Here is an 18567-nt window from a genome sequence, read left to right on the forward strand (position 1 = left end):
ATATTATGGCTTGGTTGCACGGGACAATGACACGAGCTTACAGCACCAAAAGCCTCAGCATTGGACACATTAAGTACAAAATAAAGAGTTCCCTTTTCCTGAGTCAAGTTCGATTAGTGATCTCTTACCTACGTTGGCAATGTTAAATTGGATTTAAAACTCCTACTTTGGGGAATCCTCTTGTATTTTTCTTTAGATCCATTCATAGAATCATTTCACAATATTTACGAAGGATACAGTTCCAGATGAGAAAAACATACGAAACCGATACTTATGAGATACACTTTGGTATTATTCAGGTTTCCTGCCTGAAGTGCAGATTAAACTATCTTACTTGTAACAGAGGAAGATAATTGGAAATGCTGCAATTACCGGTGCTGAATGCTGATTGTTGTGCAGCAATTTTATGTGATGGCAGCTGCTGCTCAATAACATTGAATACCATTAATTAACATACTTTCATAAGTCCTACCTAATGTAAATACACACACACCATTCACATAAATTTCCCACCAAACAAGTGGCTCGGCTAACTTGTTTTTCTTACTAGACCAATGAAACTAGGAAAAAGCAGAACATGCAAATAAAAACATTCAACACTTGACTACTCCACACTAATATCTAATATGGATAACAATGCATGTCCACCAAAGACGTTTTCCATCGGGTACATTTTAGTTTAAGGATTCTGTTTACTAATGATCTCCTCAATAAGATCGGCAGCGTCTTGAACTGTTGAGATGCTCTGCGCACTCTCCTCTTCAACGCTGATACCAAATTCTTCCTCGAGTCCCATCACAATCTCAACCTAAAGAGCATGGCATGAAAATGAAATTCACAACAATCAACACAAGTGTCTTGGCTATAAAAATCCTAAGCAGATGCAACTATGATGTCCAGCAAGATGTTGATTACCGTGTCTAGTGAATCAGCTCCAAGAGCTGCAAATTTCGATTCGCCAGTAACATTAGAGTCATCTGGTAAAGCCAATTGATTCTTTACTATTTTGCACACCTTTTCAACTGTCTGTGGTTTAGCCTGCTTAAGACATTCATCATAAGCACAAAAAGAGCAGATCCAAACTGTCAGCATAAAACATTGTCTTATGAAGTCTCTTTGAAATTTCATAAAACACAAGGTTCAATTACTTAAAAAAATTCTTCAAGAAAAACGTCAAAGACCTTCACAGTTTTACTTGTATGAAATCAGTAGTATTACTATCATGTAAAGTTTGTAGACACTGCAATTTGAATCGATAAAATAAAACCATCTCCAATCTTACAAATTGTGGAGATTATTAGCCATAGTCTCCATGAGACTGATATGAATTGGGAATTGGAGAAGAAAGACCCTCATTGACTAAAAAAGGAAAATTAAGATGAGTGATCTTAGGTTCACATTCTTTTAATCAATCATTGTCTCAGCTTCCAATTGTAAGACTTCATGAAATGCAGTCCCTAAAAGAATTGACTATTCATTACATTTTCAGTGTCTGTGCAGGAGAAATTTAAATACAACTGAAGCATTTCAGTAGTAGTTACTTACAGCGCAGGCAACCCTAAGTCGAATTGAGTATGGCTTTGAGGTAAGAGAAAGGTTCCTTCTCCCATAGCTTGAAATTAAGGCAGGGCCAGCAGTTGAATTGAAAGCCTGTTCAACACATGATACTTCATTAAAGAAAAAACATAAAAGAAAAACAAGAAAAATACTAATAATGTTCTTTTTGGTTAATATAAGAAAAAAAAATGTAAACTCTTTCCTAGCCGTTAGCATTATTGGCTTTCACCTGATGGAGAAAAAAATATGCTAAGTATCTCACATATTCTAGTAAAAAAATTCCAGATTCAATGCAACTCTCCACTAATAAAACAGGACAGGGGGGCATAATATGGTTTTGCAAACTAGCAAAGTGAGCTAAGGTGACCACAAGTTAAATGTTCAAATTCAAAGTGTGCAATTAAGCAAATGCTATAAGCACTTAATCCACTTTCTTAAGCCGGATCATTCAGTTTCGCGCGCAACAAGTAAAAATCTTAGCACCTACTGTTTCTCTTCGATATAAAAAACACGATTATCAGTTAGAAATTACAATAGAACCTGAACTTTCCACAAAAACACCTTGTACACAAGTAGGTGATCCTTGCTTGTACAACACATGCACAATATTTGACAAGTTAGAACAAAGCAGTAACCAATCAAAGCAAAAAACAGATGCTCGTGTATGATCACAAAGCATAATTTCTGGAAACGAAGCTGTCACACGCACAGAGAATCCAGATAAAACTACTTTCTAGTTTCCAGATAATAACGGCATGAGCATAAAAGCAGAAGACAAATTCAGAGAAATTCACAGAGAGAATCGATCGTTTCGGAAAAGGTAAGAGTAAATCGAACTATTGAAGCGCATGATAGCAGTTACGATTGAAAGCAACGGACATGGAAATGAAGAAGTTCGTTCGTTCATACCAGTCTCTGATTCAGGTGAGGACGGAGAGAGCGCACGGATTGTGACGTCGCTCCGGTGGCCGCATTCGTCGCCATGGAGGTGGTTGGTGCGGTTGCGCTGCAGAGAAAATCAAAACGAGAGAGAGAATTTAGAAGGTGGCAGAGAATGCGAAGAGCGTGATGTGAGTGAGTGAAGTGGAAAGGGCGTTAATTAAAGAATAATAAATAACTGATTCTTCTTCCAAGTCGGAGTGGGATGAACATGAACTAGTCGTCGGAGTCTCAGATTTGGGCTTCGACCAATTGGGCTTAGTCCACATAGCTCACATGAAGCCAAACATCAATTTGACCCAAAACAAAAAAAAAATACACATGAAGCATCACTTAGGTTTGAGAATTGATTTTAAAAGCAAGTAAAGCATAAGCTAGCTATATTAGCTTTCGGAATTGATTTTAATTTCACCCTTATAGATATTCATGGCATCCCCATGATTTTAATTTGTGTTTCACACTTATAATTGTGGTGCGTAATTGATTTCAACTCATATAAGTGTCATAAAATTGGGTGGCGAGAAAATGAATATGGGTGCGTAATTGATTCCAACTCATAAGGCATTTTGATGGTTATGTCAGGGAAGTAAAGACCATATATGACACCGTTTGGAAGAGTTTATTTGAGTTTATATTATGTGGCATAATCATTTGTGCAAGCCTTTGAGAGAGGTTATGACCAATTAATAGACTGGTTTTAACATATTTTCATAAGCTCTTTCTAACTAACATGATTCATGAATAAAAAAAATTGATAAGGAGGATTCATTAATAACAGTTTATACTCACCTAAATAAGGTTATTAAATTAGCTTAAAAATAAGCGCTTCATTAAGTTGTTTACCCAAACATACCTTAAGTACAATCTAACAATATAAAATTATTTGATCATTTGATTTCATTTTTGTATTATTTATACTCTATCTGTCTCTTATTGTAAGTCATTTTTACCTAATTATCTAGAATTAAGATAAGGTAGGTAAAATTAATCAGTAGCAAGAAATTTCTATCAATTTTCCAAAATTACAATTATTTAAAAGTTTACCAGTTCAATTATTTTCTTCATATAAATGTTTCAGTAGTCAGTACTCAGTACTATCTTTGAAACCTCTCTCAACCGATTAAAAATGAATTTTGAAAGTTTTGAAGTAGATATAATTGATAGGGCCCATGGAAATAAAGAAAAATTTTGGAAAGCAGAAATTTTTTTTAATGCTATAAGGATAAATATGGAAAAGGAAAATTAATATTGTTGCATAGATATTGTAAAATAACTTATATTTTATGATAAAAAACTCCAAAAAATGGAATATACTAAGAGACAGAGGGAGTACCATTTTTATAAATGAGTCCTCAATAATCTGACCCTCTTGCTTCAATAAGGGCCCGTTTGGTGCGACGTATAGTATAAGGTCTGATAGTATAAGACCTGATAGTATTAGGCCTGATAGTATAAGCCCTGATAACTTTCTTATACTATCCAGCGTTTGGCCATACTCTGTATAATTTACAATATCATTTAAATTAATGCAATTTTATGTTTAGTGAAATATTGAATAATGATATAATAAAAATCAAATATGGAGATGATTATAACGGTGGTGGCGGTGGTGATGGAAGTGGTGGTAGGTTGGTGGTGGTGGTGGCAATGGTGGTAGATTGGTGTTGGTGGCGGTGGTGGTGACAGTGGAGATAAGTTGGTGGTGGTGGTGGCAGCGATGGTGGTTGTGGTGGTGGCGATGATAGGGTGGTGATGGTGGTGGTAAGACGGTGGCGGCTGCGGTAGGTGGCGGCTACGGTGGAGGGTGGACGCAATGGTGGTGGTGGTGATAGGGTGGTGGTTGTGGTGTCGGTGGTGGCGACGATTATGGTGGTGGTGGTGTCGGTGGTGACGGTAGGGCGGTGGTGGCGGCGGTGGCAGCGATGGTGGTTGTGGTGTTGGCGACGATAGTGTGGTGGTGGTGATAAGGCGGTGGCGGCTGCAGTAGCGCGGCGACGACAGTGGAGGGTGGAGGCAATGGTGGTGGTGGTGGCGATAGGGTGGCGGTTGTGGTGTCGGTGGTGGCGACATTATGGTGGTGGTGGCGATAGGGTGGTGGTTGTGGTGTCGGTGGTGGTGGCGGCAACACCGGTGGTGGCGGCGGCGGTGGTGGCAGCGATGGTGGTTGTGGTGTTGGCGACGATAGGGGGAGGGTGGCGGCTGCAGTAGCGTGGCGGCAACAGTGGAGGGTGGAGGCAATAGTGATAATGGTGGCGATAGGGTGGTGGTTGTGGTGTCGGTGGCGGCAATAGAGTGGTGGCGGCGATTATGGTGGTGGTGGTGGTTGTGGTGTCGGTGGTGGCGGTAGGGCGGCGGTGGTGGTGGTGACGGTTGGGCGGCGGTGGTGATCAGGTGGTGGCGGCAACACCCGGTGGTGGTGCCAATGGTGGTGTAAGTTGGCAGCAATGGAGGTGGTAGTGATGGTGACTTATACGTCACAACCTTATCATGTCTTATCCATCACTCACATGATGGATTAAATAATACGTCATTTTAACGTATAAGGGGACTTTGATGGATAAGCTTATACAATACAATGTCATCACCAAACAATGGATAAACTCATAATGTATTGTATAAGCTTATACTATCATGCCTAATACGGCGTGCCAAACGAGCCCTAAAGGATGCTTTAGATTGGGTTTCACGAAATATCTTGAAATTTTCGGTTATGTTTTTAATTAATGCACCCCGTTTTAAATGTAAGTAAATAAATACCAGTATTTTTTCCCGTATCTATATACTTTATAAAAAAAAATTGTTATCCACAACATTATAACACATGGCACTCTAAGAATGACTTTTCTCACACCCATCTCTCTGGCTGACAAGTGTCACAGCTAGAGAGACTTTCGCACATTAAATACACACATTAATACATTTATTTAATTATTTTTAATTATACAAATTAATTTTCCTCTAATTTGTCACCTAATAAATTAGCACATATTAAATGGACTCTCACAAATACAATTCATGCACAGCCCACCAAAAGCCCACAACCATAAAACAATTAAAAGGGTCATATTTGCACAAGAAACACAAAAAACATTCAGACTTGGAAAATTATTATTAAATGCAACCACAGCGTTACTATTGTTTTGACAATCAGATATCTGAATGTTAAATGCTTGACTTTTTCACCCGTGATTCCACGTTTTGCTGCTTGAAGTTTTTTCAATCATATTTAAAAATCCCACGTTTTTTCAATCAAATTTCCATAATTCCATGTGGGCCATTCAATATGCTTGACTTTTTTTATTTTGACCGAATAAATGATGGAATCATGGCCAGATTCTTTTATAAAATATATGATGCAATTAATTTTTAAAATATCTCATTCTTTCTAACAAACGCTGATTTCCTGAAAATCGTTTTGGACACACACGAATATTCATTGGCCCAACACAATCATAGAAACAAAAATTCAAATAACATAAATTATAACATATTCTAAACGCATTTAATACTGATTTGTGTGAATGGAATTAAATGTATAATAGGAAAATTGTTGACCGCTGCTTTTATTACTGATCAATCATAGGGAAAGAATTCAATTCGTGAACCCTACATTCAGACTATATATACCCCCCTCATATGACATTTCTCCTCCATCATTCCCAGCATTTTCCATCATTCCTTGCATATTTCAACTTAACCTCCATTCTGATGGCTTCAAGAATCGACGATCTGGCAAAGGTGGATGCCTCCAAAGAAACCTGGACAATTGTTGCCAACGTCAGTCATCTAAGGCTAGCCCGAGCCTGTATGGCTCAAAGCTACCCTTTTCAATGAACATGATACTTATGGATGACAAGGTATACCATTTTTTTTTCGATTTAAACTTTTTTAATGTAATTTTTCTAATGCATTCATAAATTGCTTAGTTTTGATATTTTTAAAATGTTAGGGCTGCAAGATTCATGCTACTGTTAGGAAGACTTTGATATATCGATTTCAGTCTTTGCTAACTGAAGGAAAAGTATACCAGGTTTCCTACTTTGGTGTGGGCGAGAGCGGACGTGATTTTCGCCTAACCGAACATCCATTCAAGATCAACTTTGATATTCATACCTAACAAGGCTATCAACATAACGCCGTACTCTTTCGTTCCACTTGCTGACGTAATGTATAAGGACCTTGATACATCATTCCTTATAAGTATTAACTCTTCTGCAGCCTCTTGATCTTTTCAAAAATAGTAATTAATTTGACTTACAATTTTTTTTTTTTACTTTTTTTCAACAGATGTAATTGGAATTCTAACGGGCGCAAGTGGAGAACAGGAGTTCGAAAAAGATGGTACTAAACAGAAGATGATTACTATAGAACTTGACCAAGATGGGTACACCTCATGGACTTTGCTTATTCAAATGATCGATCCTAATTTTATGAATATGAAAATTCAATGAAATAACTATTTTTGTGATTAGGGTTCGGGTCGAATGTGCTTTTTTCGGGAAATATGTTTCTGAGGTCATTGGTTATCTTTCATCGGTTGATGCAACCAATGCTGTCGTGGTTGTACAGTGTTGTAAGATCAAGCCATTCAAAGGTATTAATTAATTATTTTTTCAAAAGTTAGTAAGATTTGAATTCTTTAAACGTGTTCTATTTTTAATTTTAATTTCTTTTTTACACGTAAGACTAGCATCCAAAATGTTTATGGTGCTACTAAGGTTCTTTTTAATCTCATATTCAAGAAGCTGCACCTCTCCGTGCTCGGTAAATTATATTCTGAAATATTTAACACAAATATTGTTGATTTATTTTAACAATTTTTTTATAGAGTTGTTTCAATTAAATTATAACATAAATTAGCTATGATTCCTGGTGAGGAAACAATATTTGAGTTGTGATACTCCATGCAAGTCCGATGAAGATTCGGGTGTCAATGCGGAATGATTTACATCTGAATTCTTAAATGATTACAAATGCTCCGGAATCCCAAACCATCAGATTAAACTAAAAGTCGGTGTCCCTATCATGCTTATTCGAAACATTGACCAAGCTGCAGGGTTGTGTAATGACACTCGAATGATAGTCAACGCTTTGACTAAATATATAATTGTTGCTACTGTTCTAAACGGAAACACAATGAGAGAAACAACCTTTATTCCAAGGATAAGCTTAACTCCATCTAATTCTGACATTCCATTCAAATTCCAGCGCAGACAATTCCCTGTTACTTTATGTTTTGCAATGACTATAAATAAAAGTCAAGGACAGTCTTTATCTCATGTTGGACTGTATTTGCCAAGGCATGTCTTTACTCATGGGCAATTATATGTTGCCCTATCAAGGGTTTTTGAAGATATTTGATATGTAAGTGCTGATTTTTACTATAATTTTGTTGGGTTTATATTTTTTTAAATACCAAATATGATATGTCTTTGTTTTAATTGTTGCCAGTATAAATTAATGTCAAGCAGCTTATTGGTCATCTAACTTGAAGGATAATTCATTTGCTATAAGGTTTGTTTTTAATTTTCAAATAATATATCAAGTTCATCTTTGTATTGCTTACTAATTATTACTGTGATATCTACTTTTTCCATTGTAGATTATGTTGCTCAAATATTGAATTAGTAGCAAAATTCAACTTCAAGTCTGAAGTCATTATCACTGAACATGGACATCAAGTTCTATTAAGCGATCATGTTGTTGACATTTTTGTCATTTTTTAATTTGTTTGATTTTGCAACGCATTCTGTAAAAACTTGGATTTATAATATTGTTCATGTGTTGACATCGGTTGGCCATACATTACGTTGGTCTATTCACATACATGATTGAACCTACTCTTTGTTATTTGGTATTCTACAAATATATCTACAAAATAAACTTAATCGTCGTGCAACGCACGGGTGAAAATGACTAGTAAAAAAATTATTTATCTACATAGAGTACCTGAATATGCGATGAACTTGTGCGTGTGTGGCGCGCGTAAACACCATAACAAACTTGTCAGTTAGATATGAAAGTGTTTTCGTTTTTTTGTGGTACCTGAAATTTGTGCTTTATCATCATTTAATGTGACTGATATACGTTTGGCTGAGTTCAAATGAGCTGCAATGTCAGTATTAATGTAGTTTGAACTACAATGCTTGTATGTTGCTGGGACACTATAGCAGTTTTCGTAAATGTTGTGGCAACTTCAGAAAGAAACAAGGAAAGGTCAGAAGCAGCTGTCAACTTTTCATTGCAATGCATTCATTCTTCATTATCTAAAGTCTCTTTCGGACTTAGGTTCTTCAACTAACCACATGATTTCTTTCATTGTTGTACTTGTGAAATTAATGTCAAAACGGGTGTATCTTGATGTTAACTCTACCTCTGATGTGTAAGCAAATTTGGATCGTATTAAGGGTTAGGAGAAGATAATTTAATGATGATGATAAGGACTTCTTAGTTGCAGGCGATATTAGTTTTGGTTAAACGTTGATTTCGATGAGATTTTCCTCTCTATTTTTGTTGTTTGTTAGATTTTAGATCATGTAACACGCAATAATCTAAATGAGAATTGAGATTGAAAATAAACTAGTAAACTATACGGATACAATGAAAGCCAATTAATCCCTTATATATTTTTTATTAAAAGGAAATATAATTGGAAAAAAAAAAATCTTTGATAGCGATCGATTATGTGTTACTATCTAATGGTTGGACACCACAGCTATGTAAGCCGCTCGATGTTACTATCTAACGGTTAAACAACGCAGCTATGGACCATAGCTGCGTTGTTCAACCGTTAGATAGGTCCATAGCTGTGTTGTTCAACCGTTAGATAGTGAATTAACGGTTGTTAACCAAGACCTTTGGCTTATCTAACTGCTACCAATGTTTTCGCTCACCAGTACCTTTGGTTAATTAAAGTAAAACATAAATTTAAAAGTTTATTAATGAAATATATATATATATATATATATATATATATATATATATATATATATATATATATATATATATAAGGCCCACATCACAGCGGCCCTTGCAGGAGCTTCAACAGAAGAAGACTTGCTAAGAAATCTTCAATCTGCTCTTCAATTATTGAAGGAACCAATTAAGCAAGCCTCATCTTCAAAGGCCCCTCAACACAAAGTCTCCGAGCCATCCTCTCTTGGGTCGTCAGATTTTGTCCAAACCACAGAATCAGATCTGAAGACCTAAATCAAATATATATATATATATATATATGTATGTGTGTGTGTGAGTGATTTATTTTTGGTACAAGCTAAGCTTGTAAAAAAAGAAAAACAAAAAGCGAAAAACAAAAGGAAAAAAACGGACACAGAGACTCGGGCTAACACATCGAAAGCGATGTTTTTGTAGCATTAATAAGTACCATGCTTGGCCAAGAAATTGATACATGCGTTACCTCACGCAGCGTATGCTTAACCTCCATCCTCCAAGGTTGCTCAAATAAATTTTATTTACACCATCTCTCTCAGAGGAGTATTTTGATATAATATTTTTGTCCTATATCAATACAAAACAGAAAGATAGTGAAAATAAAGATTACTTAAGGGATCAATATTCAATAGGACATATTTGATTCATTTATCAATTTAAAAAAAAAATTAATTTCATAAAAAAATAAAAATATAAAAATATGTTTTTAAGAAATTGAAATAAACCTATAACTTAAAAACTAAATGCAAAATAAAAAAAATATTGTTGACATGTTTTACAATGTAAGTGTAAAACTGAAAATAAAAAATTACTTGGAAAACATATATTAAACCAAACTTGCGCATATATTAAAAAAGAAAGATTATTGCACGAGGGAAAATAACTTGGAAACCCCAAATTAATATTGCCAAGTGCTAAAGATCGTCGACAACGCCACCAGGACTACGCACCGTCCATGACGTTGAGTGGGAAGGAAAAATAAAGGGTGGAGCGTGTCACGTCCCATGCATGTGATCATGTTTTCCCTTTTTAAAATTATTTACCACCTTTTATGGAATTCAATTAATGGAGCCAGCCAGGCTAGAAATGAAGCTAAGCTAGCTAACCCAATGAACTTTTTGCATGCTAAAATAATTTTCGCACGGTTGCATACCCAAATGAATGCTTGGAAAAAAAATCTCTTTACTAAAATTACATTAATATTATCATCGATCATATATAAACTATGTTGTTTGTTGTTTGTATTTTTCAGTGCGGTGAGTAGTAGCTTTAGATCAGCATCTAATTTTGGGTTCATGCATGGTGGAAGAAATTTATATTTGCAACAGAATATATATTATTATCAAATATTTTCTTGTGGAGGATATCAACAGAACGGAACAAACGGAACAGGACTGAACAGAACGTAACAGGACATAAATGTTCTGTGCAATGTGTTTGGTAAACATAGCACATAAAAACAGGACTGTAAAGTTAATTACTAATATATCCTATATAGTTTTAAAAAACGCACAAAATTAATTTTAGGGTTCATTGAAATTATCAATTCGAACTGAATAAACACGAAAGCCAAAACTAAACTAGATGAAATCAAAATGAAAGATTGCATTTGTAGCAATCATTTCGAAATTAAAATGAAAGATTGCATTTGTAGCAATCATTTAGAAATTAAAATGAAAGATTGCTATAGTCTTTTTCGCAAACAAAGAAACAACCATGTATACTGGGGAAGAAACCAATTATATTTGCAGAAAGAAAAACAGAAAGTGAATCGATGGTATGCGCACAATCACAGAGAAGACGTGTGCAACACAAATTGGAGTGAACTGTGAAGGCTCGACGAGGAAGATCAAACTGAAGTACCGATTAGAAAAAAAAATGGTAGGATAAATTAAGGGTAATTTTGTCCGTTTAAAATATTTTGATTCGTGTCCTGTTCCGTTCTCATCCGTTCCACCTTTTTTAAGGAACCAAATTGTCTCGTTTCTAGAGCCTAATGTATTGTTCTGTTCCATTTTAAAAGTATAACAAACACGGAACAAAACACTTATGTCCCGTTCCGTCCCCTTCACACATGTCTACCAAACGCTACCGATATGTCTATTGAAAGTGTGATATGATATGGTTGCATTGTACATTCATGGAATGGAATGACCTTTATTTGCGGCACCAGAATCAGGACATTTCATGATTCTTTCATGATTGAGTATGCTACTTTGGTGTGTTAATTAAGATATTTTTTGGGCTGGCCTGTTATTATATATGTCCAAAATATATTCTAATAACTATTTTCCTTAAAAAAATCACATGTTTCTATATAAAAGTATCATGAGATATATACATTAATTTGGACGTGTGTGACCAAACACTCTACAAATGTATTTTAACATTTAATAACATTATCAAGTTAAAAATAAATGTATGTTAATACTAATCAATGTTTCACATTGATCACTTAATTAATATAAATTTTCCTTTCCTTTGAGATATTTTCCTTGTAAATCTTACTTTTTACTATTCATTTAAGATCTGAATTATATTCTTAACATTTTTTATCATTTGTCTATTATTCTGAAAAATTAGTACATTGTTGCAACTTTTTTAAGTGAATAATAATTTAAGTGTGTTCGGCTCCGGTTATCATCACAATTCACAAATCAGAACATGCCTTTAAAATTGTTACTTATAAAAAAGATATTTATAGCAATAATGAACATCAAACACATAATTTTTTAAAAAAATGACTCATCTTGGAGCTGGCTTGGGCTAAATGTTAGCGAGCCGAGGCATGAAATTGAAAGAAAAGAGACAAAAGCGGCTCCATGTCGGTAAAAAGCCATTAATGTCACAATGACTTCCATTCAAGTCACTTTCCCTAGTACGTTTTTTTTTTTTGATAGGCAAATGTTAGTGGTTAGTTGTTAGTAAGTTAGAAAATCCCTTTAAATATCCCTTCCAGGATTCGAACCCTGGACCTTCCCCTCCCCAACCCTCATGTCCCCTAGCTCTTACCACTTTCCCTAGTACGTGCTCCTCACTACAAAAAGGCGTCAAATAAAAAATTAAATAAGGAAAACAATAATAATCAGAGACAGAAAACCTTCCATATTTGAATTAAATATATTCAATTGTTATTCATTCATATCCTACACTATTTGAATTAAAAACCTTCCATATTTTCCATTTTACCAATTTTTCCCCCTTGTGCAATTCAATAACCCTCTGTTCTCTTCTCTGTCTACTTCACTCTCACTCTCACTCTCACTCTCACTCTCACAATCCCCATTTCAAACAAGATCACGATTCACACGCCTTTTCTCAATCAATGATCGTTCATTCAAACAAGAAGAAAATCTCCTACTACCATAATCACTTGATTCCATTGATTTCATTTCCCTGCAATCTTCCTTTCTGCTTCAAACGCTTGCGATTCATATAACTGCTATCTGGTATGTTAATTCTCCCACTGAATTTCAACAACACTCCATGTTCTAACACTTGATTTCTCTTGTGATGTGATTCCTCTGTTTCAGTGAGTTGAGTTCAATCGTTGAGCTCAAACGACTTCACTCAAACACCGTCTTTTTAGGTCTCGATTCTGGTTGTTGAAATCATGAACAAAGCGCCGATTCTTAATATTCAACCCAGGGAACTCCAATTTATATGTGAGTCAATTTCCTTGCTCAATTGCTCATGCATGTGGTTCAATCTCTGCTGTAACTTTCTGCATATGTGTGATCAATTCAATTGACTAACGTGTTTTGATTTCCTTTTCTTCCTTTGTAGTTGAATTGAAGAAGCAAAGCACATGCTCAGTTCAGTTGACTAACAATACTTACCACTATGTTGCTTTTAAGGTCTGATTAGTGCCCCTTTCTTGGTTTCAGGCATGAAATAATGGAGAGATTTATCGTTTTGGTGTGATATTTGCAGGTCAAGACGACGTCGCCGAAGAAATATTCAGTGCGGCCAAATGTTGGAGTTCTTGCACCAAAATCGTCTTGTGAATTCATAGGTATAATTTAATCAGTCCTTTTTTTTGTGTTTGCTTGTTATTTTTCTTTTAAAACTTGACTTGTTATTTTGTATTTGTGATATTGTAAGTTTAAAATTGACTTTATTTGACTGGATGTGTTAGATTCAATTCAATTATTTCTGGTTGGTGGTATCTGAAAGAGGTTTTTGTGATCCTCTGGTGGCTGATGCATATGAATCTTATTCGATTTTAGAGCTTTCTTAAGAGCAAGTTTAGTAATTTTGGTGGCTAATTTATGGGGCAGATGCTAAATGGAACTGAATTTGGCATGTTAGAGTTTTCTTTGATTGCCTTCGGATTGCTTTTTGATGTTAAATTGTTGTAATTCAAGCTTAACATATCCTAGCAGCAAGCACTTTTCAACAAAAAGCAATTTTTTGAGGAATACCAGTTTTTCAATAACAATATTTAAAGATGAATCCACATATTTCAGAATTTATTCTAGCTTCTTAGCCCCATTTGGCCCCAATTTTTTCTGGTTTTGACGTTTGCATCAAACAGTTACAATGCAAGCCCAACGGGTAGCGCCTGAAGATATGGTGTGCAAGGACAAGTTCTTAATTCAGAGCACATTTGTTCCTGCTGAAACAACCAGTGAAGATGTTACTTCCACACTGGTATGGAATATGGATATTTATTAGGGTGTAGTTTTGTACTGTGGCGGTTTTTTATTATTCATTCCATTCTTTTTTAAATATTTCCAACTTTTTTTTGGTGATGACAGTTTGTCAAAGATGCAAGTAGATATATTGAAGAAAATAAGCTGAAGGTGGCCCTAATCAGCCCACCTGATTCTCCAGATTTCTCCCATACTAGTGGAGAATCTAAGAATGGGCTTGATCATGAAAAAGTTCAGATATATAGTAAAGATGAAATCCAATCTCCTGAAGCTATGGTCAAAGGAAACTTCGTTGATGCTTGGGTCTCAGTTCCTTTCTTTGCTCCATCTCTTTTTCTTTCATAGATATTTCATATCCCTCAGAAAGATAATTAAATTTCTTGGTTACATATTCTAAGGGTTTGTTGGTTATTTTTTCTGGATTGTTATTTCCATAATTTGAAAAATAAATTGCTATGGTGTTGCAGACCTGCCTTGACCTTCCATTTTCCTTGAGTCTTTGGGAAGGCACTCTTTAAACACTTCATGAATTCCCATCTTTTTTGGTGCCATCATGTTTTCTGCAGTTGTTAGCCTTTATGCATGCGTTTGCATTGCTTATCCCCTAACTTCCATTTATACTCCCTAAATATGTCATTCATATGTTTTTTTCTGTTCCTGGAATATTTCAGGATCTTAAAAAGGTAGAGAATAACATTGTTCATGAAGTAAAACTTGAAGATGATATGGAGTTGAAGCCAGAGCATGATACGGTGTTGGAAACTATAAATGACGTAGGGATGCCAGAAGAAGAAACAGGTTTAAAAGTGTCCAAAGATGAGGAGTTGAACACAGTGAAGGATGTAGAGGAACTGAAGCCGCAAAAAGAATTAGAGCTAGAAGTGTCAAAAGATCTGGATTCAATCACAGTAAAGAATGCAGAGGAATTAAAACCAGGAAAAGAAGCTGAGTTTAAAGTGTCAAGAGATCCGGATTTGAACAAGATAAACAGAGAAGAGGAACTGAAACCAGGAAAAGATGTTGAGTTGAAAGTGTCAAAAGATCTGGATTTGAACACAATAAACAGAGAAGAGGAACTGAAACCAGGAAAAGATGTTGAGTTGAAAGTGTCAAAAGATCTGGATTTGAACACAATAAACAGTGCAGCGGAACTGAAGCCAGAGGAAGAATCAGAGTTAAACGTGTCAAAAGATCTGGAGGAGTTTAACACTGTAAAGAATGTTCAGGAACTGAAGCCAGAAAAAGAAGCAGGCTTACGAGTTTCAAAGGGTATAGAGGAGCTGAAATTAATGGAAGCTATTGAAGAGATGAAGTTAAAATTAGATGGACTTGAGGCAAAGCTAAATGAGGTCAGGCATTTCCCTATGTTACTATGGAATTTTTTATCTGCTTTCATATGTGACATGCTTCCTATTTCTTTTATAAGCTGACATGTTTCGTATTATAAGATGCATGCGGAAGTGATGGGCTTTACTGCTATCACATCAAGAGCTTGGTCATTAATGTTTTCTATTTTTGGGCTTTTTTCATTTAGAGGTTTGAGATATTATATGGAACCTTTCCAGCTTATGATAATATTTATTGGCACAATTATTAAATCGTACTGCTTCACAGACTTTGTGTGACTGTGATTATGATTTGTCAATGAGCATGCTTGATCCTTATGTACATCGCTCTTTCCTTCCCTTCATTTGATTTAGTTTTATACACATGGTCTGAGATCTGCTACATTATTTTTCACACAATTTAAGTTGGGATTATGAAAAGGCCACAGAGGAGGCAGCAAACACTGCCCTTATATGTATTTTTGGTTGTATGGCGTGTGTGTTGCATGATTAAGGTCTACAATATGGTAAAACTGTATGAATATAATCAATCATCTGTCCTTTTAACTTGATTAGTTTCAAGGTTTCTGACATTCCTACAGGCTCCATAGAATGTCAAATTGTTTTTCAATGTATTGTGTTGTATGTTATAACTTATACACTGGCTATGAAACAATGTGGCACGTGGGTGGGTTTCCTCATTAAAATGGGGTGGATGTTTGTTATAGTGGTTCTTGAGTTTTATGCTAATAGTGATTATCAAGTTTCTTCTTCCTTTGCAGTCTGGAATAACAATATCAAAGTTAACAGAGGAGAGGAGGCTAAACAATCAGGAGGCAAAGATCTTGCAACAAAAACTAGTAAGCTTGAGATTCTCCTTCTAGTTTTACCCGTAATTTTTGTGGCATTTACTTATTGGTTCTTCCCAAAATCCTGGATGGTTGCCTAATGCAATTTATCATTTAGAAATTGAAATACTATCTTTTATACAAATGGTGCTAAATTTCGTGTGTTTGGAGGGGGGTTATATATTAACGTTCACTCGTTCAGGCATCTGGTCTTTCTTTTACTTATTTTTTTATATTTGTGTTAAGATGATCATTAGTTGCTCTGGAGCTTGTTAACAAATCATAATCAAACACCTGCAGTAAAGAACAAAATTAGAGGGGTAACCACATCCAAAATTGCAACTGAGATTGGAAATTTCAGAATTCTTCTTCATTTACACCTGCTACTTCAGAATTCTTCTTCATATACATGCTTGAACTTGTGCAATTTTATATTGTTCCCTCAGTTAGAGTGTCTCCCTATGATCGTGTAAAAATTGAGTAGACTTCATTTCATAAATTTAAGGTTGGCTCGTTTTATATCTGCAGGACGATCTTATTAATAAAGGTCCTAGAAAAGTTCAAGTTGGATTTCCTTTTCTATATGTCTGCATGGTGGCGCTCATCTGTGTCTTCTTGGGATACCGTTTACACTCTTGAATCTTGATATCCGGGGATCGATCATCCAGGAAGCTATTAACATTTTGAATTGCTTCAAGTTTGTTGGTAGCAGAAGTTTAGGTGCATAATTCTGTGGTATATCCATAAATGTAATAGGAGATCTTTATACTTGAGGTCCGTAATGTTTTATCTGATCAATCTAGGTTGTAATCAGGTATGTCTCCGCTTTTGTATATGCGAAGTTGGTCTTTTAAGGTACAGATAACATGAGATATATAGCAGTCAGGTAGATGACTGAAATGATTAGTGGAAAACTGCACAAGCAGTGGTGTAACGCTACACTTAAGATTGTTCTCCTGTTCTTTGTCAACGACACATTGATCAGTGTTTCTGTCAGTTGTGGCGTGAGTGAGTACCAGCCGTGACAGGGCATCTAATTTTAATGTTGAAACTTGAAAGTATAGTATTCAAATACAAGTATACAACAGAATTTACCTTTGGAAAAGTTAGTGATGTTTCTTTCTTTGATGGCAAATTATGACTGAATGTGGGAGTTGCTGCGGGAACTTTCGCAATTTGGGGATTTTTTTATCGTGTGAGATGGAATGAAAAGAAATACACAGAAACAAAGATAAAGCGTTACATCGGCTTGCAACATAGGGCTGAGCTCAAGGAGGTTGATGAATAGTTAGAGAATTTTGCTCCAAGCTTTTCAAGAAGATATGGATCCAATTTTCGTAAGATGGGAATATGTAATAATTTTGAAACAAATTGTAAAGTATGTGTTGTAAGTGGTAATTAGGCGGTGACTTTTAATTAAGGACAGGTGTGAAAATATGATTTTTCTGTAAAAAGTGTATGGATTAGAAAACCCAAACAGACCGGGTTTAATGGCACTAACAAGGGATCACGACCCCTATTATGAATTATACATCAGAGCTAAAATAAATTTACAATGGTAGATAAACTAACACCTCCAAAACCTCCTCAGAATGTTACGCTCCAGCTTTTGGCAGATCCTACTGATTTTCGAGTTTGGTCAGATTCTCCCCTCTATGCCCATGTGTTGGGTGAAGCTTCAGGCACGGTTCACCTTAAATGTTAGCTTTCCCAGATAAACCTCATTGTAATACTAAGCTTTCATTCACATTTAGTAAGGTGGAGTGACCAAAAAGGCACATCGTATGTTGGTATATTCATCTATTACAGATGATATGGGACGAAATAAAATTGAGTGAATAAAAGTATCATATCATCATTTGCATAGTTTATGGAGAAACAAGTAAAGTTTAGCATAGTGAGCAAAGCATAAATGAACAGTTGTACCTGTAGTTATAGGTTCGGCTCCATCATATATGATTGTCTCTGCAAGTCTTTGGGAAGCCTTGTGGAAGGTCTTTCCAGATCGCGGTTGCCCATGGAAAACCTTGTGCGACAGTTAATTAGCGGGATGTCGCATGACTGATCGACCGAAGTTAGGACAAGGTGTTCCTCAACTAAGTCACATCACTCGTCTCTGTGGTGCTCACTTAGTTGTGAGACATTTAGGCCAATTGAGATGCTATTAGACCTTTTGGGTCGGCCAGAACAATATAATCTATTTTATAATTAGTTTGGGGTCCTTGTAAACACTTTCAAGGGATGCGATGAATTGAGACTGAGAAAAAATATAGCAGGTAGTGAGAATTGAGG

The 18567-nt window shown here is 35.6% G+C and overlaps 2 protein-coding genes across 4 annotated transcripts; one reads left to right on the forward strand and one right to left on the reverse strand.

The window, feature by feature from the left end:
- Positions 1-345: 345 nt before the first annotated feature.
- On the reverse strand, positions 346-2662 carry LOC130721403 (acyl carrier protein 1, chloroplastic-like). 2 transcript variants are annotated; one of them, XM_057572204.1, is made up of 4 exons: positions 2467-2662; positions 1546-1650; positions 916-1038; positions 346-808 (listed from the first exon to the last, which is right to left on the reverse strand). In XM_057572204.1, exons 1-4 carry the CDS (start codon positions 2539-2541, stop codon positions 680-682), a joined length of 432 nt encoding a protein of 143 aa, XP_057428187.1. In that variant the 5' UTR covers positions 2542-2662; the 3' UTR covers positions 346-679. The 2 variants fall into 2 exon arrangements, with proteins under 2 accessions (XP_057428187.1, XP_057428186.1); XM_057572203.1 differs by having other exon boundaries at positions 916-1041; positions 2467-2655.
- A 9975-nt stretch (positions 2663-12637) lies between these two features.
- Positions 12638-17271, forward strand: LOC130717843 (vesicle-associated protein 2-2-like). Of its 2 annotated transcripts, XM_057568219.1 has the most exons (9): positions 12638-12896; positions 12981-13112; positions 13234-13304; positions 13381-13462; positions 13985-14100; positions 14208-14405; positions 14774-15451; positions 16210-16287; positions 16804-17271. In XM_057568219.1, exons 2-9 carry the CDS (start codon positions 13061-13063, stop codon positions 16912-16914), a joined length of 1386 nt encoding a protein of 461 aa, XP_057424202.1. In that variant the 5' UTR covers positions 12638-12896; positions 12981-13060; the 3' UTR covers positions 16915-17271. The 2 variants fall into 2 exon arrangements, with proteins under 2 accessions (XP_057424202.1, XP_057424203.1); XM_057568220.1 differs by lacking the exon at positions 12638-12896 and having other exon boundaries at positions 12909-13112.
- Positions 17272-18567: the final 1296 nt, after the last annotated feature.

Source organism: Lotus japonicus, chromosome 5 (assembly GCF_012489685.1).
Source record: "Lotus japonicus ecotype B-129 chromosome 5, LjGifu_v1.2".
In the NCBI taxonomy this organism is placed as follows: Eukaryota; Viridiplantae; Streptophyta; class Magnoliopsida; order Fabales; family Fabaceae; genus Lotus; species Lotus japonicus.